General features: G+C 41.8%; 1 protein-coding gene across 3 annotated transcripts in view; it reads left to right on the forward strand.

The window, feature by feature from the left end:
• The first annotated feature begins 18,879 nt into the window (after nucleotides 1-18,879).
• LOC138815240 (chromatin remodeling regulator CECR2-like) overlaps nucleotides 18,880-23,043 on the forward strand; it is a 50,116-nt gene continuing 45,952 nt past the window's right edge. The window contains exons 1-2 of one of the 3 annotated variants that reach the window (XR_011368227.1): nucleotides 18,880-19,099; nucleotides 19,966-20,491. Coding sequence is in view for 2 of the 3 variants with exons in the window: in XM_070004511.1 (XP_069860612.1) it covers nucleotides 18,974-19,099; nucleotides 19,966-20,193 (354 nt within the window). In the remaining variant the exon portion in view is untranslated. Of the gene's footprint in view, nucleotides 19,100-19,965; nucleotides 21,509-23,043 lie in introns of those variants that run through there. The other 2 variants (XM_070004511.1, XM_070004522.1) reach the window with 2 other exon arrangements.

Raw genomic sequence — 23,043 nt, forward strand, 5'->3', positions numbered from 1 at the left:
GCTACATTTCACTATTCCACTGCCTCTTAATTCATAAGAACCCTAAACAGCATCACAGATAAACATGTTACAGCATTGGAATGAGTGTGTGAGGGGCTGTAGAGCTCAGCATGGGGGAAACCCTTTCTAAATCTACAGGAGCTTTCTTAGAACACAGATGAAATTTGACCATTGGTCCCAGATGAAGTAAGAGGTCAAGATCTATCCACACAGCCTGACTAAGATATGGAGTCATAATGCACTCAAAGTGAGGTCAAGTCAGCAGCTGGATCTGTGTCCTAGTACACCCATGATTACTGGGCAAAAGCTGTGAAGCCAGATCGTCAGAAGGCTGCATGTGAATTATATTATTGGGGTCTAGAGCAGAATTAAAGGCAGAAAGGATTATTTGATTACTTTGACTATAATTTCCACTATTTTTTCAAACGTATTGGTAATTAGCACATTTATAGCTGTTCCTTTCTCATTTATTCAATTATCCTACAGTATTATTCAATTATAATTGAATTATTATTCAATTATTCAACACAATGAATAACTAGAAAGATGACCAACAGCTTGCATGATATGAAACATTAACGTATGTATTAAAACAAATGTCTGTAAGTGCTTAGTTTTCATCTGTCTTTAGTTTTCAAGTTGTGCTGAGGACATTAGTGTGCAGACCAGGTATATTTGGAGTAGAAACTCGGCAGCAAATGCCACCTCTCTACCAGCAGCAGATGAGTTTGAAGTTTTGTTTTTATGTTTGTTGGCCCTCGTGAGGACTCCCCTGGTTCAAATCCTGGAGCTCATTTCTTTTTTTTGGGGGGGGGGGGTCCGGTCATGGGGCCTGAACTCTGGGCCTGGGCGCTGTCCCTCAGCACTTCAGGTCAAAGCTACTGCTCTACCACTTGAGTCACAGCACCACTTCCGGCTTTTTTCTTTTTGCTTATGTGGTGCTGAGGAATCGAACCCAGGGCCTCATGCATGCAAGGCAAGTGCTCTACCACTGAGCCACCTTCCTAGCTCCCTGGAGTCCATTTCTTGTTGAGCACTGTTACCCTTTTCCCTTGTTGTTCTCCCACTATCCCTTCCCTCCCCCACCTCCCTCACTCCCCACTTCGAAGTTGTTGGGCATTTACTCAAATGATCACAAACATGGCCATACTAAAGCAACCAGCACAACTACGTTTATTGCAGCATTTTTCATCATAGCAAAGATATTGAACCAACCCAGATCCAGATGCCCCTCAGTAGATGAATAGATCAAGAAAATGTGGTACACACACACACACACACACACACACACACACACACACACACACACACACAGATACATAATGGAATTCTGTGCTTTCATCATAAAGAATGACACCATCCCATCATTAGGAAATGGAACAATTTGAAAAAAATAATATTAAGTGAAGTATGCTAGACCAAAATAAATATAGGACCCATGGCTTCCCTCATTTGCAATAATTAGTGTACGTCTAGGATAATTTTATCAGATGAGAAGAAAAGCTCAAAAGCTCTGTACATATGTCCATATAAAATAATGCTAAGTGAAACAAACCCCAAAATATGGACACAAGAACTTTTTCTTTGTTTTTTTTCTTTGTTTCTTTGTTTTTTCTTTGTTTTTTTTGTTGTTTTGAATGTACTATATGATTTTTTTTGTTTCCTTTGTATGTTCTTCCCTCTATGGTACATCACCTGTTGTCACTGTACTTGATTTGTGATAGCAAAATGTACACTAATAGCAGAAGAGATGCTGTGTATACTAGTATTTGTGTGTGTGTGTGTGTGTGTGTGTGTGTGTGTATGAGAGAGGAACGGGGAGGGAGAGAGAGAGAGAGTGTGTCTTGGGGCTTGACCTCAGGGCCTGAACACTATCACTGAACTTTATTTTGCTCAAGGGTAGTGCTCTATCACTTGAGCCATAACTTCATTTCTGATTGTATGCACACATGTGCACACACACACACACACACACACACACACACACACACACACACACACACTTAACTAAAGACTTTCCTACTCAAGCTGGCTTTAAACTGAGATACTCATATCTCAGCTTCCTGATTAGCAAGGATTACACCAGCACCCAGCTTTTGAGCTTGAAAGATAGACTTTAAGGCATTTTATTCCTTTCCAGTGTTTACAAAATGAATCCTTAATACAGATTATAAATCAGACACTAACTATGCTCTTTTACAAACTAGGATAAAAGATATCTCATTTGGAAAAAAAAAGAATTTATACAAATTGTTTAAATAGGGATACAGGTGGACCCATTGTAACAATGAGATGTACAAGACGTTTTATGTCAAAAAACGAACTTTACAACTTTGGCAGGGTGGGAGGGGGTGGGGGTTGGAGGATGGGGGTGGGAGGGGGTGGATGGGAGGGCAAGGATGATAAGGGGAAACAAAGGAGGAGGCAACAATGCTTGATAAGAAGTGTACTCTTTACCTTGCTCATGTAATTGTAACCCCTCTGTATGGTATTTTCACAATAAAAAACTTAATAATGGCTGGGTGCTGGTGGCTCACACCTGTAATCCTAGCTACTCAGGAGGCTAAGATCTGAGGACCGTGGTTCAAAGCCAGCCCGGACAGGAACTTCCATGAGACTCTTATCTCCAATAAAACACTATAAAACTGGAAGTGGCGCTGGGGCTCAAGTGGTAGAGCACTTGCCTTAAGCTGAAGAGCACAGGGACAGCACCGAAGCCCAGAGTTCAAGCCCCATGACTGACAAAATAATAAAAATAATAATAACAATAATAAAAGAATTTAATGTTTTATTAGCATAAAGTAAAAGGAGTCTCATTATAAGATACCATACAGGCATATAATAGTTTGATCATATTAACCTCTTCTTTTTTGTTGTTGTTGTTGTTGTTGTCATCTTCATTTTTTTTTTTTGGGTCCGGCCATGGGGCCTGAACTCTGGGCCTGGGCGCTATCCTTCAGCTCTTCAGCTCAAGGCTAGTGCTCTACCAATTGAGCTACAGCGCCACTTCTGGCTTTTTTCTTTTTGCTTATGTGGTGCTGAGGAATCAAACCCAGGGCTTCAGGCATGCAAAGCAAGCGCTCTACCACTGAGCCACCTTCCCAGCCCGTCGTCGTCATTTTTAATGTACTGTGATATTTTCCTTTTTTTTTTTTATTGTGAGAATACCGTACAGAGGAGTTACAATTACATGGGCAAGATAACAAGTACATTTCGTATTAAGCATTGTTGCCTCCTCTTTGTTTCCCCTTCCATCCCTTCCCATCCTCTCCCCTCCCCTCACCTGATCCCCCCTCTCCCCCCAACCAAAGTTGTAAGGTTAGTTTTTCGACATAACAACTTGCACATCTCATTGTTGCAATAAGTCCACCTGTATCCCTAGTTAAATGATTTGTTTTTTCCCTTCCCCTCCACAAATTATACCGACATCAAATATAGTGAAAGCATGGGTTATATCGTGGGGGAGAGACATACAAACACTTTCTTCTTCCCTTATTATAACATTTTAGTGGATTTCATTATGCTATTCACACACACACACACACACACACACACACACACACACAGAGCATGCTACACATATAATGCATTTTGAATATGTTCATGCAATGCTCCTTTTGCGATCATGTAGTATTTTATTTCGGTCCAGATTCCTATGAGCAAAAACATCAGATAATTTTCTTTGTGCTTGATTTAGTCTCACAAAATATTATTCTTTCAGGCTTAGTGCAATAGCTTTGAAGTTTCCTACAATTTTATTCCACATGAATTACTTTTCCTCAGAGTACTAATTCAGCTTGTACCTTGTTATGTCCTATCCAATGTTTATATTTGTTTTTCTGATCTTGCTGACTCAACCTGCTGAGTATAAAGCTATGGAGTCAGAAACATCTTGGACTTGTTCTGCTGCTATGCTTTGTTGTTAACTTTTAATTCTATTGCTATTTTTTGGTTAGGGAATTCTTCCAGTATGATATTGGGAATCACAATTCTTGAGTTGTAGGATACAGTAATCATATTCGATATGGACAACATCCACTGAAGTGGTGATCTTATGGCCCTACGAATTAATTCGTTGGAACTGGCTGAGAATTTTTATGTTCTCTGTGGACAGAGATTACATATGTATTATATAATAAATTTATGAATGATATATAACTTTTTATTTACGTTCTTATGACCTAAAAACTTGAACATAATGCTTCAATTGCTCTGTTATTGATTGTTGCTTGTCCAATCTCTCAGTTTAATTTCTCAAACTCAGTTTTGGTTTGCTTTTTTTGGTCTCTAGTGTCTTGATTTCTTTCCATTATTATCTCTCTATCTGTCTCTATTTATATAGAGATAGATAGCTTTCTCTAATACATAATTTATATATGTATATATACATAGAGATAGGAAGACAGAGTAAGATACAGAGAATGAGAGAAATAGATAAACACATCCTGGGCAAGCACATGGAGCAGGCCAAGGGGATGAGATCTTTCTTCATAGGATGACTTCATATAGAACTCTGTATCTATAAAATTAGGTGATTTCCCAGAAGTCCCAGAGCAAATGCCTCAAGGCTAGGCATGCATATTAAATGTTTACTTAAATAGTAAACAAGGGCTGGGAAGGTGGCTCAGTGGTAGAGCGCTTGCCTTGTATGCATGAGGCCCTGGGTTCGATTCCTCAGCACCACATAAGCAAAAAGAAAAAAAGGTGGAAGTGGCGCTGTGGCTCAAGTGGTAGAGTGCTAGCCTTGAGCTGAAGAGCTGAGGGACAGCTCCCAGGCCCAGAGTTCAGGCCCCACGACTGGACCCAAAAAGAAACAAAAACAAAAAACAGTGTGTATGCTTTTATCATTGGAAAACTATTCTAGATGTAGTAGACATACCTAGTAGACATGCATACCTAGTAGACATGTATGTCTACTACATCTAGACACACCACCTAGTTGACATGTATGTCTACTACGAGATGTATGTCTACTACATCTCGTAGTAGACATACATGTCAACTAGGTGGTGTGTCTAGACATTGTATGTGAATTGCCCTAAAGTTCCTCTGTAAGTCCTACCTGTGCCTGAAGCCCTGCTTCTCTGACTGGATCTCTTGGTCTGTCTGAGGATTTCTGGAAGTTCAGGAAGTAACAACCCTCTGTTACCTTTTCCTTTTCATAAGAGTTCTGATGAATAAGCAAAATTAATTTCCCTGAGAGGGGCTGTTTGTTCCAGAAGATGGAATAATAGGATTCCCCAGTCCCATACAAACAGTCTAGGGTCACAGCCTCCTTTTCCACCAGCAGAATTGAAGTTTGAGCTTCAGCTACCTTCTGGGCCATGCTGGCTCCTGAAATAAAGAGGACAGGGTCAGACTGACATTTTGTTTTATAACCAAGGAATGAAGGAATTTAAGGCTTGAAGCTGTGATTCCTTCCCTTCTGAGTTTCATTAGAAAACAAAGCTCCTCTCACTATCACATGCATGACTGAGAAGAACCTGAGCCCTGTGTTTTTGGACATCCTTACCAAGGCAGATAGAAGCAATGGCTGTCCCCAGCAGGCTAGTGATTCTTCCCCTGATTTAGACACTATAGGTATATAGGGACTTATTGTAAGACAGAGATGACTGTACAATGAGGTTGAAAGGGAATGGAAAAGATACACATTCAAAATCAAAAAAGAGCTGTATAATTTATTTTTAAAGGACAAAATACTTTTTCGGGAAAGAATTAATGGAACTGAAAAAGATGAGATTTTATGTGTCTACCTGGATATGCCACCATATGCAAGTATTTGTAACAGTACTGTATGTGAGTTTGAGGTTTCTTTTTAGAAGATCAGTACTTTAACCAGTACGCTTTGGGTGAAATAAATCATTCCATGCCTCCATGTTGAGGCAGACTTCAATGTGTGTGGAGTCTAGCAGCCTCCTGAAAAGTTGGACTTAAGAACAAGTCACACAACTCCATGAACTAATTCTTCAAAATAAATGTGTATATAGATAGATGAAGTGATGAATAGGTTCATAGCAATATGAATGCACATGTCTAGTTCCATAGCTGCAGATACAGAGAATTCTGCAATCATCACCTTTCATAGGCACATGCCCTTTCCAGTTCTTTACCATCTTTTTTATTACTTTCTAATGCTGAGGTTTAAATTTTGGGACTGGTGCTTGCTAGGAAGGTGCTCAACCACTTGAGCAATGCCTCCATTTTTATGTTTGACTTATCTTTAGCTACCATTTTATCCTTTTATCCCCTGGAGCTAAGCTGAGACTACAATGTTCCTACTTACCCTTCAGGCATAGCTGAGGGAACACCTACATTATCTCATACTATCATTAAATCTTACTGTGGCTGATCTTGAAACTCATTTCATGCTGGGATTACAAATATTTATCACCAGTTCTGACCCCTTGCTATCTTTTAAAAATAGAGTTGATGGTAATTCAGGATGAATTACCTTCCACCGGCTAAGTTAACTACCTTGCCTACATTTTGTAAGAAGGCCAGCATGTATGGAACTGACTGGGGACATTTATCTCTTTGACTTTAATTGCTTTTGCAATTATATTTTTCCTTCCTCTCTTTCTTTTGATCATCAGGATGTGTCTTCCTGATTCAATAACCAGGCAACCTTTCCTCTACATGATGAAAGCTCTTTCCTCTCCATGCACTGTTAGTACATTTGAGGCTTTCTTCATTCCTTCTCATCTTCTTATTTCTTCATTCTTTCTCATTTTCACCCTTCTTTAGCTAAGAAGAATTCTGAGTAGAACTATGGGCTGTGGTCCTCCAATGACCTCTCCTGCTCTATACTTTTACTGGGCTACTGTGCAAATTCCACCTTCTCCATCACTTGTGAAATCCTGAAAATAAATAGGATGGAACAATGTGGACCATGGTGATCTGGAACAAGATTGGAGTTAGACTTTGCAAGAATGAGCACAGAACAGAAAAAAGCATTTGACATGATTAAAAACCCCTTTATGAGAGGCTGGGAAGGTGGCTCAGTGGTAGAGCACTTGCTTTGCACACATGAGGCCTTGAGTTCGATCCCTCAGCACCACATAAGCAGAAAAAAAAAGCCGGAAGTGGTGCTGTGGCTCAAGTGGTAGAGCAATAGCCTTGAGCTGAAGAGCTTAGGGACAGCGCCCAGTCCCAGAGTTAAGGCCCACGACCAGACCCCCTAGGAATACATACAACATTCCTCAATATAGTAAATGTTTACATGACAAACTGAAACCAGCATTTTACTTAATGGTGAAAAGTTAAAACCATTTCCTCTAAAATCAGTAAGAAGGATGTCCACTCTTTCAGTATCTCTTTAATATAATACTGGAATTCCTATCAAGGACTATAAGGCAAGGGAAAATCATAAAGGTAATACAAATATGGAAAGAAGTTAAACTATCCCTCTTTGCAGATGACATGATCCTGTATTTAAGGAATGCTATAGATTTCTCCTCCAAGTTAAATGAGTTGACCTGAAACTTTGGCAAAGTAGCAGAATATAAAATGTGAAATGGATTATTATTTTTCGTAGTTTTAAATTTTATTGTAAATATACTTTTTATACCTGTTTTATCCTAAATTTATTATTCAGTTTTATGTTTTAAATTTTTATCTTTGTAAATTTGTAGAGTTTTATTTTATTTAGTTTCATCCTATTCAGAGTTCCATTTTATGGTATGCCATAATCCATTTAGGTCTCATCTTCAAAGATACAATCATTTTCAATATCATATACTCATTCTTTTTGGAAACAGATGTGAATTTTTAGCACATATATTTAAAATAGAAATAATATAAAATATCAAGTGATTACAAATATTTTTGACAAGGCATACCTTTGAAAAAAGAGAGGAAATTGGGGCTGAGAAGGTGGCTCAGTGGCAGAGCGCTTGCCTTGCATGCATGAGGCCCTGGGTTTGATTCCTCAGCACCACATAAGCAAAAAGAAAAAAAGTCGGAAGTGGCGCTGTGGCTCAAGTGGTAGAGTGCTAGCCTTGAGCTAAAGAGCTGAGGGACAGGCCCCATGACCAGACCCCCCCTCCAAAAAAAGAGAGGAAATTATACAATGGACAAGACAATCTTTTCAAAAATTGGTGATGGAAAAATTAAACTGGTTTTCTATATGAAGAAGACAAAATAGGACATAATCTCCTAGGCACTACAAAATTCAAGTCAATATCAAAAATTTTAAACTGCATAGCTTTAGAGGTAAAAAAAAAACATAGGAAACTCTTTGAAAGTTATTGACATTTGTATCTACTTATTATATAAAAGTTTAACTGAGTAAAAATAAAAGCAAGAATTAAAAATAGGACTGCATCAAATTAGAACTATTGAGTAGAGAAAGAATTTTTATGTAAAACACACAAAGCTCAAAAATAGATCTCAAATTAAAAGCTATTGCAATTCATAAATGTGTAAATGAGTTGATAGGTTTCAGAAAATACAAATTGTGAACACGTGAAGAAATTGCCAACATATTACAGGCATTAATGTAAATTAAATAAATATTAAAAGTAAGGTTCCATTAAATCCCAATCAGACTGGAAAGCATTAAGAAAATAAGTTATAACATGCTGGAAAGTATAGAATAAAAGACATCATAACATAATAGTGGAAATGTAAGCTAGGGCAACCAGTAAAGATAAATTACCCAATTTGATATTTAGCACATATTGGTCAGTATCTCTTGCAGTTAGTATATAGTGGTATACTTAAGTTACTTCATCTAAACTGACTGGTTAGACAACCTTGACAAGAATTAATGAACTGTATTTATGTCATGTTATTATTTTTTGTGGTCTTATATTACACTGTTTAGAACATAATCACTCTTGAAAATAAAACTTGAATCTGATTATATAAAGCTATAGATCAAGATTCCAAATAAATATTACATTTCCTCTTATATGTGGAATCTAGAGAGATAAATATATGATACAAATATAAAAAGACTATTTGAGGGTGGTTAATAGGAGGAAAGAGGAAGGAGACAGTGTTGAGAACACATGATCAAAGTATACTATATCTATGTATACAAATGAAGCCAATTAAAATTGTAAACAGAAAGCTGAACATGACATAGGAAAGAGTAATAAAGTGGGTAAACAGCAATGGTATGTTCTATGTATGCATAGAGACAGCACAACAAAAATATAGTGTACAACTAATACATACCAATTAAAGAAAACGATAAAAGATTATAGAAAATATGATCTTAGTAGTTATTGGTAGATAAATAATTTTTAAAACACTCATTTAATATTTTATGTATGTATATGAGGTTTTTCTTTTCTCCATGTTCTAATTTTGAAAATATAATTCTATAATTAGTATCATTCTAAAGAAGCACATTCTTAAGAGATATTCAATTTATTTCCAAGATTTTTATTTTTTTCAGTCACAGAATTGGTAATTTTACCCAAGACACAGTTTCAGAAGGTGAATGTTTGTAAAGTCCAAAGACAGTGTCCCCACCCAACATGGATATCATCATGTGTACATATCAAAAGGCAAAACTAAAAGAAAATCTGGTCTAAGGAATTTTGCAGATAAGTCATCTTACCCTTTAGGAGGTAATTCTTGAATATTTTCATGTCTGTTTTAAGAATGTCCACTAGGTATGGAGTTGAGATATTTAGATATTTTCAAAAGAAACAATGGGGTTTTTTTACAGATTTAATTTATTCCCTCTTTTTTAATTTTTAATTTTTTAATCATTTTTTCTGGATTGGTTCCATACCTTAGCTATGGTAAATAATGCTGCAATAAACATAGTTGTCCTGGTAGCTTTAGGATGGTCATGTTTGTGATCATTTGGATAAATGCCCAAAAGTGGGATTACTGGGTCATAGGGGAGCTCTATGTGGAGTCTTTGGAGGAACCTCCATACTGCTTACCAAAGTGGTTGAACAAGTTTACACTCCAATCAACAATGCAGTAAGGTTCCCTTCTGTCCACATCCCCTCCATCATCTGTTGTTATTAGAGTTCCTGATTATATCCATTCTAATTGGGTGAGGTGGTATCTCAATGTTGTTTACATTTCTTTTATGGTTGAACATTTCTTCATGTGTCTATTGGCCATCCTTCTTTTCTCTTCAGAGAAGTTTCTCTTTAAGACTTTAGCCCACTTATTTATTGGGCAGTTGTTTCTTTGAAGATTTGATGTTGGGGGATTTAATTTTTTGAGTTCCAGGTATATTTTAGATATGAGACCCTTGTCCATTGTATGACTAGTGAAGATCTTCTCCCAATCCGTGGGCTTTCTATTGATCTTGCTAGCTATGTCCTTTGCCATGCAGAAGCTCTGCAATCTCGTGCTATCCCATTTGTCCAACCTTTCTTTGATTTGCTGTGTTTCTGAGTCTCTTTAAGAAAATTTTGGCCTGTGCCAAGGAGACCTAGGGTTTCTCCTGTTCCATCCTGTAATGTTTTCAGGGTGTCTGCTTTGACTTGGAAGTCTTTGATCCGTTTGGAGTTGATTCTGGTGCAGGGTGATATATAAGGATCTAGCTTTAGTTTTCTACAAGTGATTAACCAATTTTGCCAGCACGATTTACTGAAGAGGCTGTCTTTCTTCCATTCTATTTTTTTAGCTCCCTTATCAAAGATTAGATGGCTATAGCTCTGTGGTTTCATTTCTGGGTTTTCAATTCTATTCCATTGGTCCTGAGATCTGTACTTGTGCCAGTACAAAGCTGTTTTGATTACTATTTCTTTGTAGTAGAGTTTGAAATTTGGTATTGATATTCCTCCAGCACTGTTCTTTCTGTTAAGGATTGTTTTTGCTATTGGGGTCTTTTATTGTTCCATATGAATTTTTGGATTGCCTCTTCTATTTCCTTGAAGAATGAGGTTGGAATATTGCTAGGTATAGCATTGAATTTGTAGATAGCCTTGGGAAGTATTGCCATTTTCACAATGTTGATCCTTCCAATCCAGGAGCATGGGAGGTTTTTCCACTCTCTAAGTTCTGTTTTGATTTCCTTTTTCTTGCTGCTCTTTTTCAAGGAGGTTCAGATGTCTCATTAAATTGTTGGTTTCAGATTCTCCAATTTGTTGATGTAGGAACTCAGAGCTATAAACTTGCTACTGCCTTTGCTGTGTCCCAGAGGAATTGGTAAATTGTGTGTTCATTTTGATGAATATCATGATCATTTGAATTTCCTTTCTAATCTCTTCCGTGACCCACTGGTGATTCAACAGTGTGTTGTTTAGGCTCCATGTGTTACACGGCTTTCTTTGGTGGCTTTTGGTGTTGAGTTCTACTTTTATTCCATTGTGAGAATGCAGGGCATAACTTCAATGTTTCTAAATTTGGACAGGTTTGCTTTGTGGTCTATTTTGGAAATCGTTCCATGTGATGCTGAGAAAAACATGTATTCTGATGGGACTGGGAGAAATATTCGGTAGATGCCTGTTAAATCTAGTTGATCTGTGCAGTTGTTTAGATTTGCAGTTTCTCTGTTGAGTTTTATCCCCTAGTGGGGATAATGGTGTGTTAAAGTACCCAACAATTAATGTCTTTGGATTTATGTGAGATTTGAGGGAAAGTAGGGTTTGTTTGGTGAATAGATATTTAGAATTGTAATATCTTCCTGAAGGAGAGATTCCTTAATTCGTGTGTAGCAACCTTCTTTATCTCTTCTCAGTAATTTTAATTTGAAAGCTATTTTATCTTATATTAGAATTGCAAGTCCTGACTGTTTATGCTTGGTAGATTTTGTTCCAGCCTTTCACTTTCAGAATATGTTTGTTTTTATGAGCAAGGTGTGATTCTTGAAGGTAGCAGATAGTAGGATCTTGCTTTTTAATCCAACTAGACAGTCTATGTAACTGAAATGCAGAGTTTAGTCCATTAATGTTGAGAGTTAGGACTGAGTGGTGTTTGGGAGTTCCTGACATGTTATTCACCTTCTTGGGGGATGCAAAAGTTGGGTTCTTCCTATACTTCTTGGATTCTCAGTTTGGGTGTGGTTTCTTGGTCTTTATTGTGGTCTTGTTGGTTTTCTATGTGTAGAACATTTTTAAGTAGCTTTTGTAGGGCTGGTTTGGTGGAGATATAGTTTCAGTTTTTCTTTGCTAAGGAAGATTTTCATCTGACCTCCTGTTATGAGGAGAGTTTAGCTGGGTACAGCATTCTTGGTTGATAGTTGTTTGTCTTTAAGGCATGACATACATTATTCCACTCTCTTCTTACTTTGTCTCTGCTGAGAAATCTGAGGTTATTCTAATTGGTTTCCCTTTATAGGTCATTAATGTTTTCTCCTTGACAGCTTTAAGAATCTTTTTTAACTGAATTGATCCTGTGTTGATTCTAATGTTATGGTAGGATGTCCTTTTCTGGTCTATTTGGTGTTCTAAAAGCTTCTTGTATCTGCATTGGCTTATCTTTTTGCATGTTTGGGAAGTTCTCTGCTAGGATCCTGTTAAATAAATTTCCTAGACTATTAACTTCTGTCTCTAGATGCTCACCTACACCAATTATCCTCAGATTAGGCCTTCTGATGATGTCTTCCAAATGTTGAATAGATCTATCATATCTTGGATTGTTGTATGTTCTTTCTCTATAATATCTAGGCTATCTTCAATCCCTGAAATTCGATCTTCTGCATGGTCTAACCTACTGTCAAGGATTTATAATTTGTTTTTATTTCCTTTTCCCCAACTGATTTGTTTAGTAAGGCATCAAAAATACATTCTTGAAAAGGTCAAAAGCTATGTACATATGACCATATAAGATGATACTAAGCGAAATGAACCCCAAGACAGGGACACAAGTGGTTTTTTCTTTCTTGCTATTGTTTCTAACATATTTATAAGGTACCATGTGATTTTTTTGTTTCTTTGTATGTTCCTCCCCCATGGTATAACCTCTGTTTTCACTGTATTTATATTTGCACTGTATTTACATCTTGTATATACACTTCTCTAATTTGGGGAGGGGAAGGGAAAAAACAAAATGCTTAAATAGGGATAAAGGTTGACCCATTGTAACAATGAGATGTACAAGACACTATGTTGAAAATGAACTTTACAATTTTAGCAGGGAAGGGGGTCGGGGGTTGGGGGTGGAGGTAGTTGTGGAGGTGGGAGGGAAGGGATGGTAGGAGAAAAACAAAGGAGGAGGTAACAATGCTTGATAGGAAATGTACTCATTACCTTGCTCATGTAACTATAACACCTCTGTACAGTATTTTTACAATAAAAATACATTCTTGAATTTTCTGAGTTCTGGTCACATGCATATAAGTATGTACTTTGTTAAGTGTGTTAGCTTTATGGTGGTAACCATTTCAAAATGTTTATTTAATATGAAAATATTGTCTAATATTCCTTCAAAATATATAATTTTCTGTGTAAAATTGACCTAGCTAAGGATTAAATATTTTGAAAATTATATCCATGCTTCCATAAACTCATTTTTGGAGAGTTATGTGTTTTAGAAATGTGTTCAACAGATTCTTAGTCGAAAGTATAATAAAATGCACATTTTAAAAATAGGAAATTCACTAATTGTTGTCACAGTCATGAAATACCACTAAAAATTCTCAATGTTTAGAGAAGCCAAATTTCCTGGTACAAGTCATACATTAGTAAGATTATTTGTGATCTTTCATTTCATGAAAGTGACTGTAGTTTTCAATTATATCAAATCAATATTAAGTTACTGACTTTTTACATTCTCATGAGAAATAGAAAATTTACATAAGTGCTAGTCAAAAAGAGTTCAGCATAAGAAACTGTAAATTCACTATGAGTAAATAAGGATGGCATAAAATTTTATTTGTAATGTTTAAGTTTACATTCCTTATATATTTATGTTGAATAATAAAATGTTAGAAAGGAAAACATTGTTTCTTTTCTTCATGATATTTATCAAAGGGCTTTTCATCTGAGCAGCTTTTCATCTGAACAGCACAAATTGGTCTCTGTAGGAAACTTAGTCATAGGGTTTGGCTTTGGACCTCAACACAGATTCAATCCTCCTTAGTAGGGGACATGATTTGTCCTGTTGTTGCTATGTTTTATTAATTGACTTTGTCTCCATTCAAATGGAAGTTGTCCTGGATCCTATTTGCATTTGTCATTCACATAGTTTCTGTATTATACCACACCAGTGTACTATACCATGTCATAGTCCTTTCATCCCTGACTCTATCAAACATATTTACCTGCACCTTCACCTGGTCATGACCTACAGGACTAGCTGTTGGTGGCCATCACACTTGTATTGCTCAATTGAACACATAGTGCACAAGGCTGTCTTCAGAATCACCTCTCTTATGCAGGAGTCCAACATTAGCTGTCAGAAGTATTTCTGCTCAGCACTGTAAGGGACTCCACATCTCTCACACTGTCCACTATCACAACTCAGGCATTCTACCTCACTAGGTGTAGAACCTCTTTTCCAGTGATTGAACAAACAGGCTTGCATAGCTCCTTCATGTCTTTGCCAAGAGGCTAAATCCAGTGCCTCAGGAGGGGCCTCTAGTACATAAACTTCCTGTCCCTTCTTTATTTCTGCCCTTAGTTGTGTACTTTCTGCACATAATCCCAAGCAAACCCTCTGGCTCCACCTCATGTCTTAGCTGAATTTGTACCTTCTGCTCACACAGCAGGCATAGAACTTGCCTGACTCAAGTATCTTGCAAATCAGTCCTTGTCCAGCAGCCTCCAAATGATGAGAGGGCAAGTCTCTGGGAGTGAAGGAAATGTAGGAATTGCTCCCAATCAATAAGAGCCACTTCTGCAGTCTCAGACTCAACAGGAGAATTACTGAATCAAGATTCTCAGGTACTTGTATTCAGGTGTCCTCATTTTGTAACTCAGAATTTTGTTAGTACTGAATCAGGGCCCTGACACTAGCAATAAAATATGCTCATGGGTGCTAGCCTTGGACAAATAGGCTCAGGGACAGTGCCTAGGCCCTGAGTTTAAGACCCAAAACTAAACAACAACAACAAACTTTTCATGGACAATTACTCTTCTAATCTCTGTTACGCCCAAGATGAAGTTGTGGGTTGCAGTCCTCCTCATCCTCTGTCTGAAAAGATGTAAGGTTTCTTATTTTTACTGTAAAGAAGTTGAAAGTATACCAGTCTGATATATTGACTATGCAAGAAAATTGTGCCTGAAGAAAACAGGTGGAAAATGTTCTTTATGGCTTCTTTTCCATTTTTCAAAATCAAAGCCTTCTCATGGAAATACTTCCTAATTCTAGAACGTAAAACTTGCCTTCAAATTGCCTGAAGTGACAGAATTTTATAAATCACATGGGAAAATTTGTATTTTCCATTTCTGTCCTTATGCCTTATGCAATCTTTAGGCATATTAACAGAGGTAGGACCACCATCCTGTCCGTAAGAAGCTGAGTGTATCCATACCTAGGTGGGGGTATCTGGGTTTCTGATACTCATCAAAATAGTGGGTGATAGAAAAAGCTAAAGTTCTGATTTTTGGCTAGTTGAAAGGTCGACAAGCTTTAGCTTCAGAAAACCATGCTTATCAACCATTTCTTTACAATCTCTTGGCTTAATTACTTTTGAAATGTATGACAGAAATGACTCCATTTGGAATCTGACAACATCCCCTGTCTCAATGCTTACTTCCATACTATTAGAATCTGAATGGTTCTTCATCACTGGAATAAGCTTTGTCCCTAGAGGCCTTTTTCGTTGCCTGAATGTGATGTCCCAGTAGTTCTTATCCGAAGTTGGAGTGAAATGACAGTTTAGAAGGGACTCGGTGCTAAAAAGACATCTTATGATCTAATTGGGAGAAAAACAATTTAGAAGGAATGTCTCTTATACTAGTCTTGAAGTCTATTAGGGTAGTTTTCTTTAAATACATTTTTTATTATAAAAATACTACAGAGGGGTTACAGTTACATGAGTAAGGTAATGAGTACATTTCCTATCAAGCAGTGTTGACTCCTACTTTGTTTTTCCTCTATCATCCCTTCCTTCCCACCTCCATAATTACTCCCCCGACCCCCATGGCTCCCCGCTGGGTGAAGTTGTAAAGTTCATTTTCAACATAGTGTCTTGTACATCTCATTGTTACAATGGGTCAACCTGTATCCTTATTTAAGCATTTTTTCCCTTCTCCTCCCCAGATCAGAAAAGTGTATATACAAGATGCAGGTCACTGGAATCAAATACAGTAAAAACAGGGATTATACCATGAGGGAGGAACATACCAAAGAAACAAACAAACAAAAAAAAACAAACACACAGTACACTTTAAATACACTAAAAACTATAGCAAGAAAGAATAGACCTTTTGTGTCCCTGTCTTGGGGTTCATTTCCCTTAACATCATCTTATATGGTCATATGTACATAGCTTTTGACTTTTTCTGCTTGTCCTAGACATACTTTTTTATTGCAAATAAGGGAAACCATGGGATTTATGTTTCTTTGGGCCTGGCTTACTTCACTTAATATAATTTTTTCCAAGTCTTTCCCTTTCCTAACAAATGGGGCAATGTCCTTCCTGATGGAGGCATAGAATTCCATTGTGTGTGTGTTTGTGTGTGTGTGTGTATGTGTGTGTGTGTGTGTATCACATTTTCTTGATCCATTCATCTACTGAGAGGCATCTGGATTGGTTCTACATCTTAACTATGGTAATAATGCTGTGATAAACATGTTATCAATCTCACTCTTTCTTCCACTGGGTTACTTTTTGTGACTGCTACTTCACACAGACATTCATCTGGACCTTCCTGGCAGGTCTTAATCACCTCCTCCATTTCTTGGACATCTAAAATGTGTCAAAGAAAAAAAAGACAAAAACATAAATGAGATCCAAAGATTCCGTAATATAAAGATGAAAATATTTTCTCCCATTCTGTTACAGATTTTCAATGATCAAAATAGGAATTAATTTATGATACATGATTTCTCCCTAATGTATTAATTAAAAATAATACTGATATTTAGCAATGGAAAATGTTTTTCTGTGTTTCAGTTTTTCTTTTTATATCAGAAGAAATATTTACTCAAATTATTCAACTAAGTACTGTGAAAGTTTTAAGCTGAACACTTAAAATTTGCCTTTAGTATTCTTGGGGTTGTTTCAAATATTGTTTTGTTTGACCATAGGGGAATAGCTGCTTTGTGTTCTTTAATTTTCTTGAAATAATTTATATATTGTGCTGCTTTGCTTCTCAACCATTAGGTGAGGAACTGGAATATTTTCTAGATTTGGAGACTATAATTGTGTTTTATATATTCCTTTGCCTTTCACCTAAGCAGGGATGGTTCCTGACAGTAGGCATTAATACCTACATCTCTTCAATTCTAACTTCTCATAAGAATTACTTTAAGTATCTGTGGGAATTTTAAAGTTCATTTCTCTCCATCTTATACAGTCTCATCAAAATTCCTTTTTTGACACTCTTGCCCCGCAGAAGCATGGAAGATCAAAGACACTCCAGCTCACGACCTAGTTAATCATCCTCTCTACACTAAAAGATCTAGTTGTGAACTCCAGATCTGTGCGTGGTGTGCGCACGCGTGTGTTGGTGGTGTGGCTGTTACCACTGTGCCATGTGCTGACACAGATCTGTGCCTGTTGTGTGCACGCGTGTGTGGGTGGTGTGGCTGTTACCACTGTGCACATGTGCTGACACAGATCTGTGTGTGGTGTGTGCACGTGTGTGTTGGTGGTGTGGCTGTGGCTGTTACCACTGTGCACATGTGCAGACCCAGCTCTGTGCGTGGTGTGCGCATGCGTGTGTTGGTGGTGTGGCTGTTACCACTGTGCCATGTGCTGACACAGATCTGTGCGAGGTGTGCACACGCGTGTTGGCGGTGTGGCTGTTACCACTGTGCACATGTGTAGACGCAAATCTGTGCGTGGTGTGCGCATGTGTGTGTTGGTGGTGTGGGTGTTACCACTGTGCACATGTGCAGATGCAGATCTGTGCGTGGTGTGCGCACGCGTGTGTTGGTGGTGTGGCTGTTACCACTGAGGGACCATCCGCGGTAGGCGGGAAGGGGACGCTTGTAGGAGGATTGCCTTCGCACGCTGGGGCGCACATGGAGGACCCTGTGGGGGGCCTGAGGGTGCGCGTGAGCGTGCGTGCATCTAGAGCCCCACCCGGGAAGCTCGAGGTCCTGAGTTCAAATCCCACCCTCCCAGCTCTGGTCACAGAGGCCCGCGGGGCCCAGGGGGGTCGGGCCGGGCCGGCCTTCCCCGCAGGAGGGCGGTGCGAGCGCGCCCAAGCAGAGGCCGGGGCCGGGCAGCGGTCAGGCCCAGTGGGCGCTGCGGCCCCCGACCCCCGGCGTCCGGGTCAGGTCTGACTCCTTGCTGTTTTCGGCAGGACCCCGCCGTCCAGGGGCCGGCGCGGGCCTGGGCGCGCTCCCTCCCACACGTGCGCGGCCGGGGGCCAAGGGAGGAGCTGGGAGACCCCGCGGGGCCTGGCGAGAGCCGGCGCACCCGGACGACCCTCGGGGTCGCCGCCGGGGAGGGAGGGGGAATGGGGACCTGCTCAGGCCCTGCCCCTTCCTCCCCTCCGCCCCTGCTCGCTCTCTCGCACGCGCCGCGCAGGCGCAGCTTCGGCTGCGCCTGGGGTTGGCGGGGTTGTTGTTGTGGCGCGCAGACCCCGCCCCTCCGCGTGGCGGCCCCGACCCCCGTGGATTATATTGTGCGGGGACCAGGGGCGGCTGCAGCGCCGCCGCGGGACAGGGCGAGCGCGGACCCTGCCGACAGCCCAAGCCGCGGCTGCCTCGAAGACTCGGCCCCGCCGCCGTCGCCGCCGCCCCCACCCCCCGGCCCGGCCGAGCCGCGCACCTCAGCCGCAGGTCGCGCGGAGGCGCGGGCGCCGCGGCGGGAGGGCGCGAGGCGCTGAGGCGCCGCCGCGGGGCAGGAGCCGGAGCCGGCGGCGCGCGGGCTCGACCGGCCCAGCCGCGGCGCCCGCCCGGCCATCGAGCGAGCGAGCGGGCGTGGGCTGGCGCGGCAATGTGCCCGGAGGAGCGCGGCGCCACGGGGCTGGGCGAGCTCCGCTCCTGGTGGGAGGTGCCGGCCATCGCGCACTTCTGCTCGCTCTTCTGCACCGCCTGCTGCCTGCCGGACTTCGAGATCGAGGTGAGCGGCGGGGCCGGGCTGGAGGTCAGGACGGCGTCGTGAGGGAGGGGGCCGGGGCCGGGGCCGCCGGCGAGTCCGGGCGGCGCTCCCCGTACCGCCGGTACATCTGGCGGGGCGCCCGCTTGCGGTCAGGGGTCGAGCCTGCTTTTGTCAGGGCCGCCAGGGAGCCGGGCGGGCGGGCGGGCGGGCGGGAGGCGCCGCGAGCCTCCTCGGGGCCGGGCCAGGGCCGCCGGGAGCTCGTCCCTCCCCAGCGAGGCGGCGGCGCCCGGCCGCCAACTCCGGACGGGGGGGGGGGGCTCCCGGGGCCTCGGGGAAAGTCTGGCGCCACGTCTTCCCGCCGCGCCCGGCCCAGTCGGGCCCCGGGGGGGGGGTCGGTGGGGAGGGCGCGGGGCTGGAAACTTGCACGGCTTTTGTGTTGTGGTTGTTGTGTTGTCCTGTTGTTGTGTTGTTGATGTTGTTGTGTTGATGTTCCCCCCTCCCCCCCCCTGCGCCCGGCCCGGCGTGGGAAGCCGCGCTCCCGGGGCCGGGGAGGCGAGCTCCGGCAGAGAGAAGCGGGGTTCCAGGCGCCAGCGGCTGGAGCTCCCGCGGAGCGCGGGACATTGCGATGCGGGCTGCCTCTAGCGGAGGGGGAAGGGGGAGGAGGAAGAAGAGGGGGAGGAGGAGGAAGGAGGGGGAGAGGGGAAGGGGGCTGTGGTACCTAACGACTTTCCCTCTTCTCGGTGGGAGCCCCATCACTAGAATCCGGGCAGCCGAGGCTCGCGAGCCTGAAGTCCGCAGGAGGGATGGATGGTTGGATGGATGGATGGTTGAATGGTTGGTTGGTTTGTTTTCTGACAGTTACTCCCGAATGTTCTGAATTTCCTTAGTGGGTCAGCAGAAAAAAAAACACCCCGACGACGGCCAGCGAATCAGGGCTGCGTCTCTCCGTGGAGGCCGCCGGGCCCAGCACCCCGTACCCCCTCCTTGGGCTCCAAGGGACCTTGGCGAGGACGCTGCGTCAGGAGAGCCTTTGGGGGGAAACGGCCCGGGTCCCCGGGTCCCCCGTGAACCCGTTTTGTGGATGGAAAAGGAGAGGTCGGCTCATTTCAGCCTGAAGACAGCCATGCTCCCAGCAGCCTGGGAATGATTTGTCCTGGGTCCTACACGTGTGTGGCTTCTGAGTTTTAGTGGGCTCACTTCCTAAAGAGAAACGCAGATTGTTTGAAGAGGTCAAGTATATTTAAAGGAGAAATGAGAAGTGATTGTAGCTTACACAGTGACTGGTGCAGACACCCGAAGTGACTGTCTTCTAATTCTAGTCTTCCTTGGGAATAACTTTTTTCTTTTCACTTAAAATATATACAATTTGAAAAACACCTCAGATACCTATTTAGATTCCAACATGTACGCCCTGTAAGTATTCTTCACACATCTTTTTCTTTGGAGACGTTAGGTAACCTACTTACTTAACGCTCTGGTACTTGTATCTCTATCGTAGATCATGTGTATTTATTTTGATATGCCCCCCTTTGTGTGTGTGCGTGTACGTGTGTGCACGTGTGCGTGTGCATGCACACCCCTGAGCTGCTGCTTTTTTTTTTGGGCCCAAGGCTTGTATTCTACCCCTAAGCCACAGCTCCATTTCTGACTTTTGGTATTTATTGGAGATAAGAGTCTTCTCACAGACTTTTCTGAGCAGGCTGCTTCAAACCATGATCCTCAGATCTCAGCCACGTGAGGAGCTAGGATGATGGGCCATATGGCTATGTTTTAAGTAAAAAAAAATTTTCGAAAGTTGAGAAATGTTGAATTAGTTGTCTACCAAACTTGACTCAACTGTGAAGAACTGAGGACACTAATCAGTTTTGATTCAGTATAATTGATTTTCATTTTTCTTAGGTAATTAAAAAATATCAAATAGTTTATTGGCCTGACTGTTTAAGAAAAAAATCTGGCTGGGAATGTGGTTTAGTAGTAGAGTGGTTGCCTAGAATACATGAAGTCCTGTGTTCAATTCTTCAGCACCACATAAAACAGAAAAAGCCGGAAGTGGTGCTTTGGCTCAAATGGTAGAGTGCTAAGTCTTGAGCAAAAAGAAGCTCAGGGACAGTGCTCAGGCCCTGAGTTCAAGCCCAGAACTGGCAAAGAAAAAAAGAAAAGATTCCTAGGTTAGGTCCTAGGCCCTACAGTGGTAATGTACAGCAACTTGAAAAGATAGAAATGGTGGGCTGGGAAGGTAGCTCAGTGATAGAGCACTTGCCTTGCATGCCTGAGGCCCTGGGTTCGATTCCTCAGCACCACATAAGCAAAAAGAAAAAAGCCAAAGTGGTGCTGTGGCTCAAGTGATAGAGTGCTAGCCTTGAGCTGAAGAGCTGAGGGACAGCAGCCAGGCCCAGAGTTCAGGCCCCACGACCAGACCCCCCCCCCCAAAAAAAAAAGATAGAAATGGTGAATAATACCAGGTAGAAGTTGGATATCATTTCTTCTCTAATGGGGGCTTGAACTCACAGCCTCTCAATTTCCTTGCTCACTGCTGGAGCTCCAACATTTGAGCTCTGCCTCCAGGCTGGCTTTAAAATTTTTTTGGTGTCATTCTTGTGGTTTGAATTCAGGGCCTGGGTGCTGTCCCTGAACTTTTGTGCTCAAGGCTAGCACTCTGCCACTTGAGTCAAGGCCCACCTTCAGGCTTTTTGGTGGTTAATTGGAGGTAAGAGTCCTACAGACTTTTTCATGCCCTGATTAGCTTTTAACCAGAATCCTCAGATCTCAGCCTCCAGAGTAGCTAACATGCCAGCCTGGCATGGTTATAGGAGAACAGAGTCTACCACTGGAGCCACAGCGCCACTTCTGGCTTTTCCTGTGTATGTGGAACCGAGGAGTTGAACCCAGGGCTTCATGCATGGTAGGCAAGCGCTCTACCACTGAGCCAACTTCCCAGCCTGTGTTTTGTTTTGTTTTATTTTATTTTAAAGGAAGCCAGTTTTCACCTGTGGGACAGATCTCTTCCTCTCTTTTTAACTCTTGATCACCACCTGGCTGAACATTTGGATTTGTAGAATCCTCAAGGATTCTATTTTTTTTTTTTTTTTTGGGTCCGGTCGTGGGGCCTGAACTCTGGGCCTAGGTGCTGTCCCTCAGCTCTTCAGCTCAAGGCTAGCGCTCTACCACTTGAGCCACAGTGCCACTTCCGGCCTTTTTCTTTTTGTTTATGTGGTGCTGAGGAATAGAACCCAGGGCCTCAGGCATGCAAGGCAAGCGCTCTACCACTGAGCCACCTTCCCAGCCCTGAAGGGCTGATGTTTTTATATTGGCATGCTAAAAATATTTTTACTTCAGCCTTGAATATAGAGGATTTCTTCAGGAAAGGCAACATACTTTTTTTTTTTCCTGGTGCTGGGAGCTGGGAGATTAGACACATGGTCTCATGCTAGCAAGGCTTCTACCATTAAACTCCTTAGCCTCTTATCATTTGGAGATTTTTTTTTTTTTTTGGTTGATCATGGGGCTTTGAACTGTGGGCCTGGGTGCTGCCCCTGAGTTAAAGGCTAGCGCTCTACCACATTGAGCCACAGCACCACTTACTGTTTTCTGGTGGTTAATTGGAGATAAGAGTCTCAGAGACTTTTCTGCTCAGGTTGGCTTTGAACTGTGATCCTCAGATCTCAGCCTCCTAAATAGCTAAGATTACAGGCGTGAGCCACCAGCACCTGGCTTGGAGATATATCTAAGGACTTCAATGTTTCTGTGCCCTAAATAAAGTGTTTGTAATCATCAGTCCAGAAATCTGTGAGTGTACGGTTAATGATCCTTTACATTGTTTAATTGTGGTTTAAAAAATAATAACATAAAATTGCCAGGTGGTAGTGGCTCACGCCTGTAATCCTAGCTACTCAAGAGGCCAAGATCTGAGGATAGTGATTCAAAGCCAGCTGGGGTAGAAAGTCCGTGCAACTCTTATCTCCAAT

This window comes from Dipodomys merriami, unplaced genomic scaffold, assembly GCF_024711535.1.
Source record: "Dipodomys merriami isolate MVZ:Mamm:240054 unplaced genomic scaffold, mDipMer1.0.p SCAF_1080, whole genome shotgun sequence".
NCBI lineage: Eukaryota > Metazoa > Chordata > Mammalia > Rodentia > Heteromyidae > Dipodomys > Dipodomys merriami.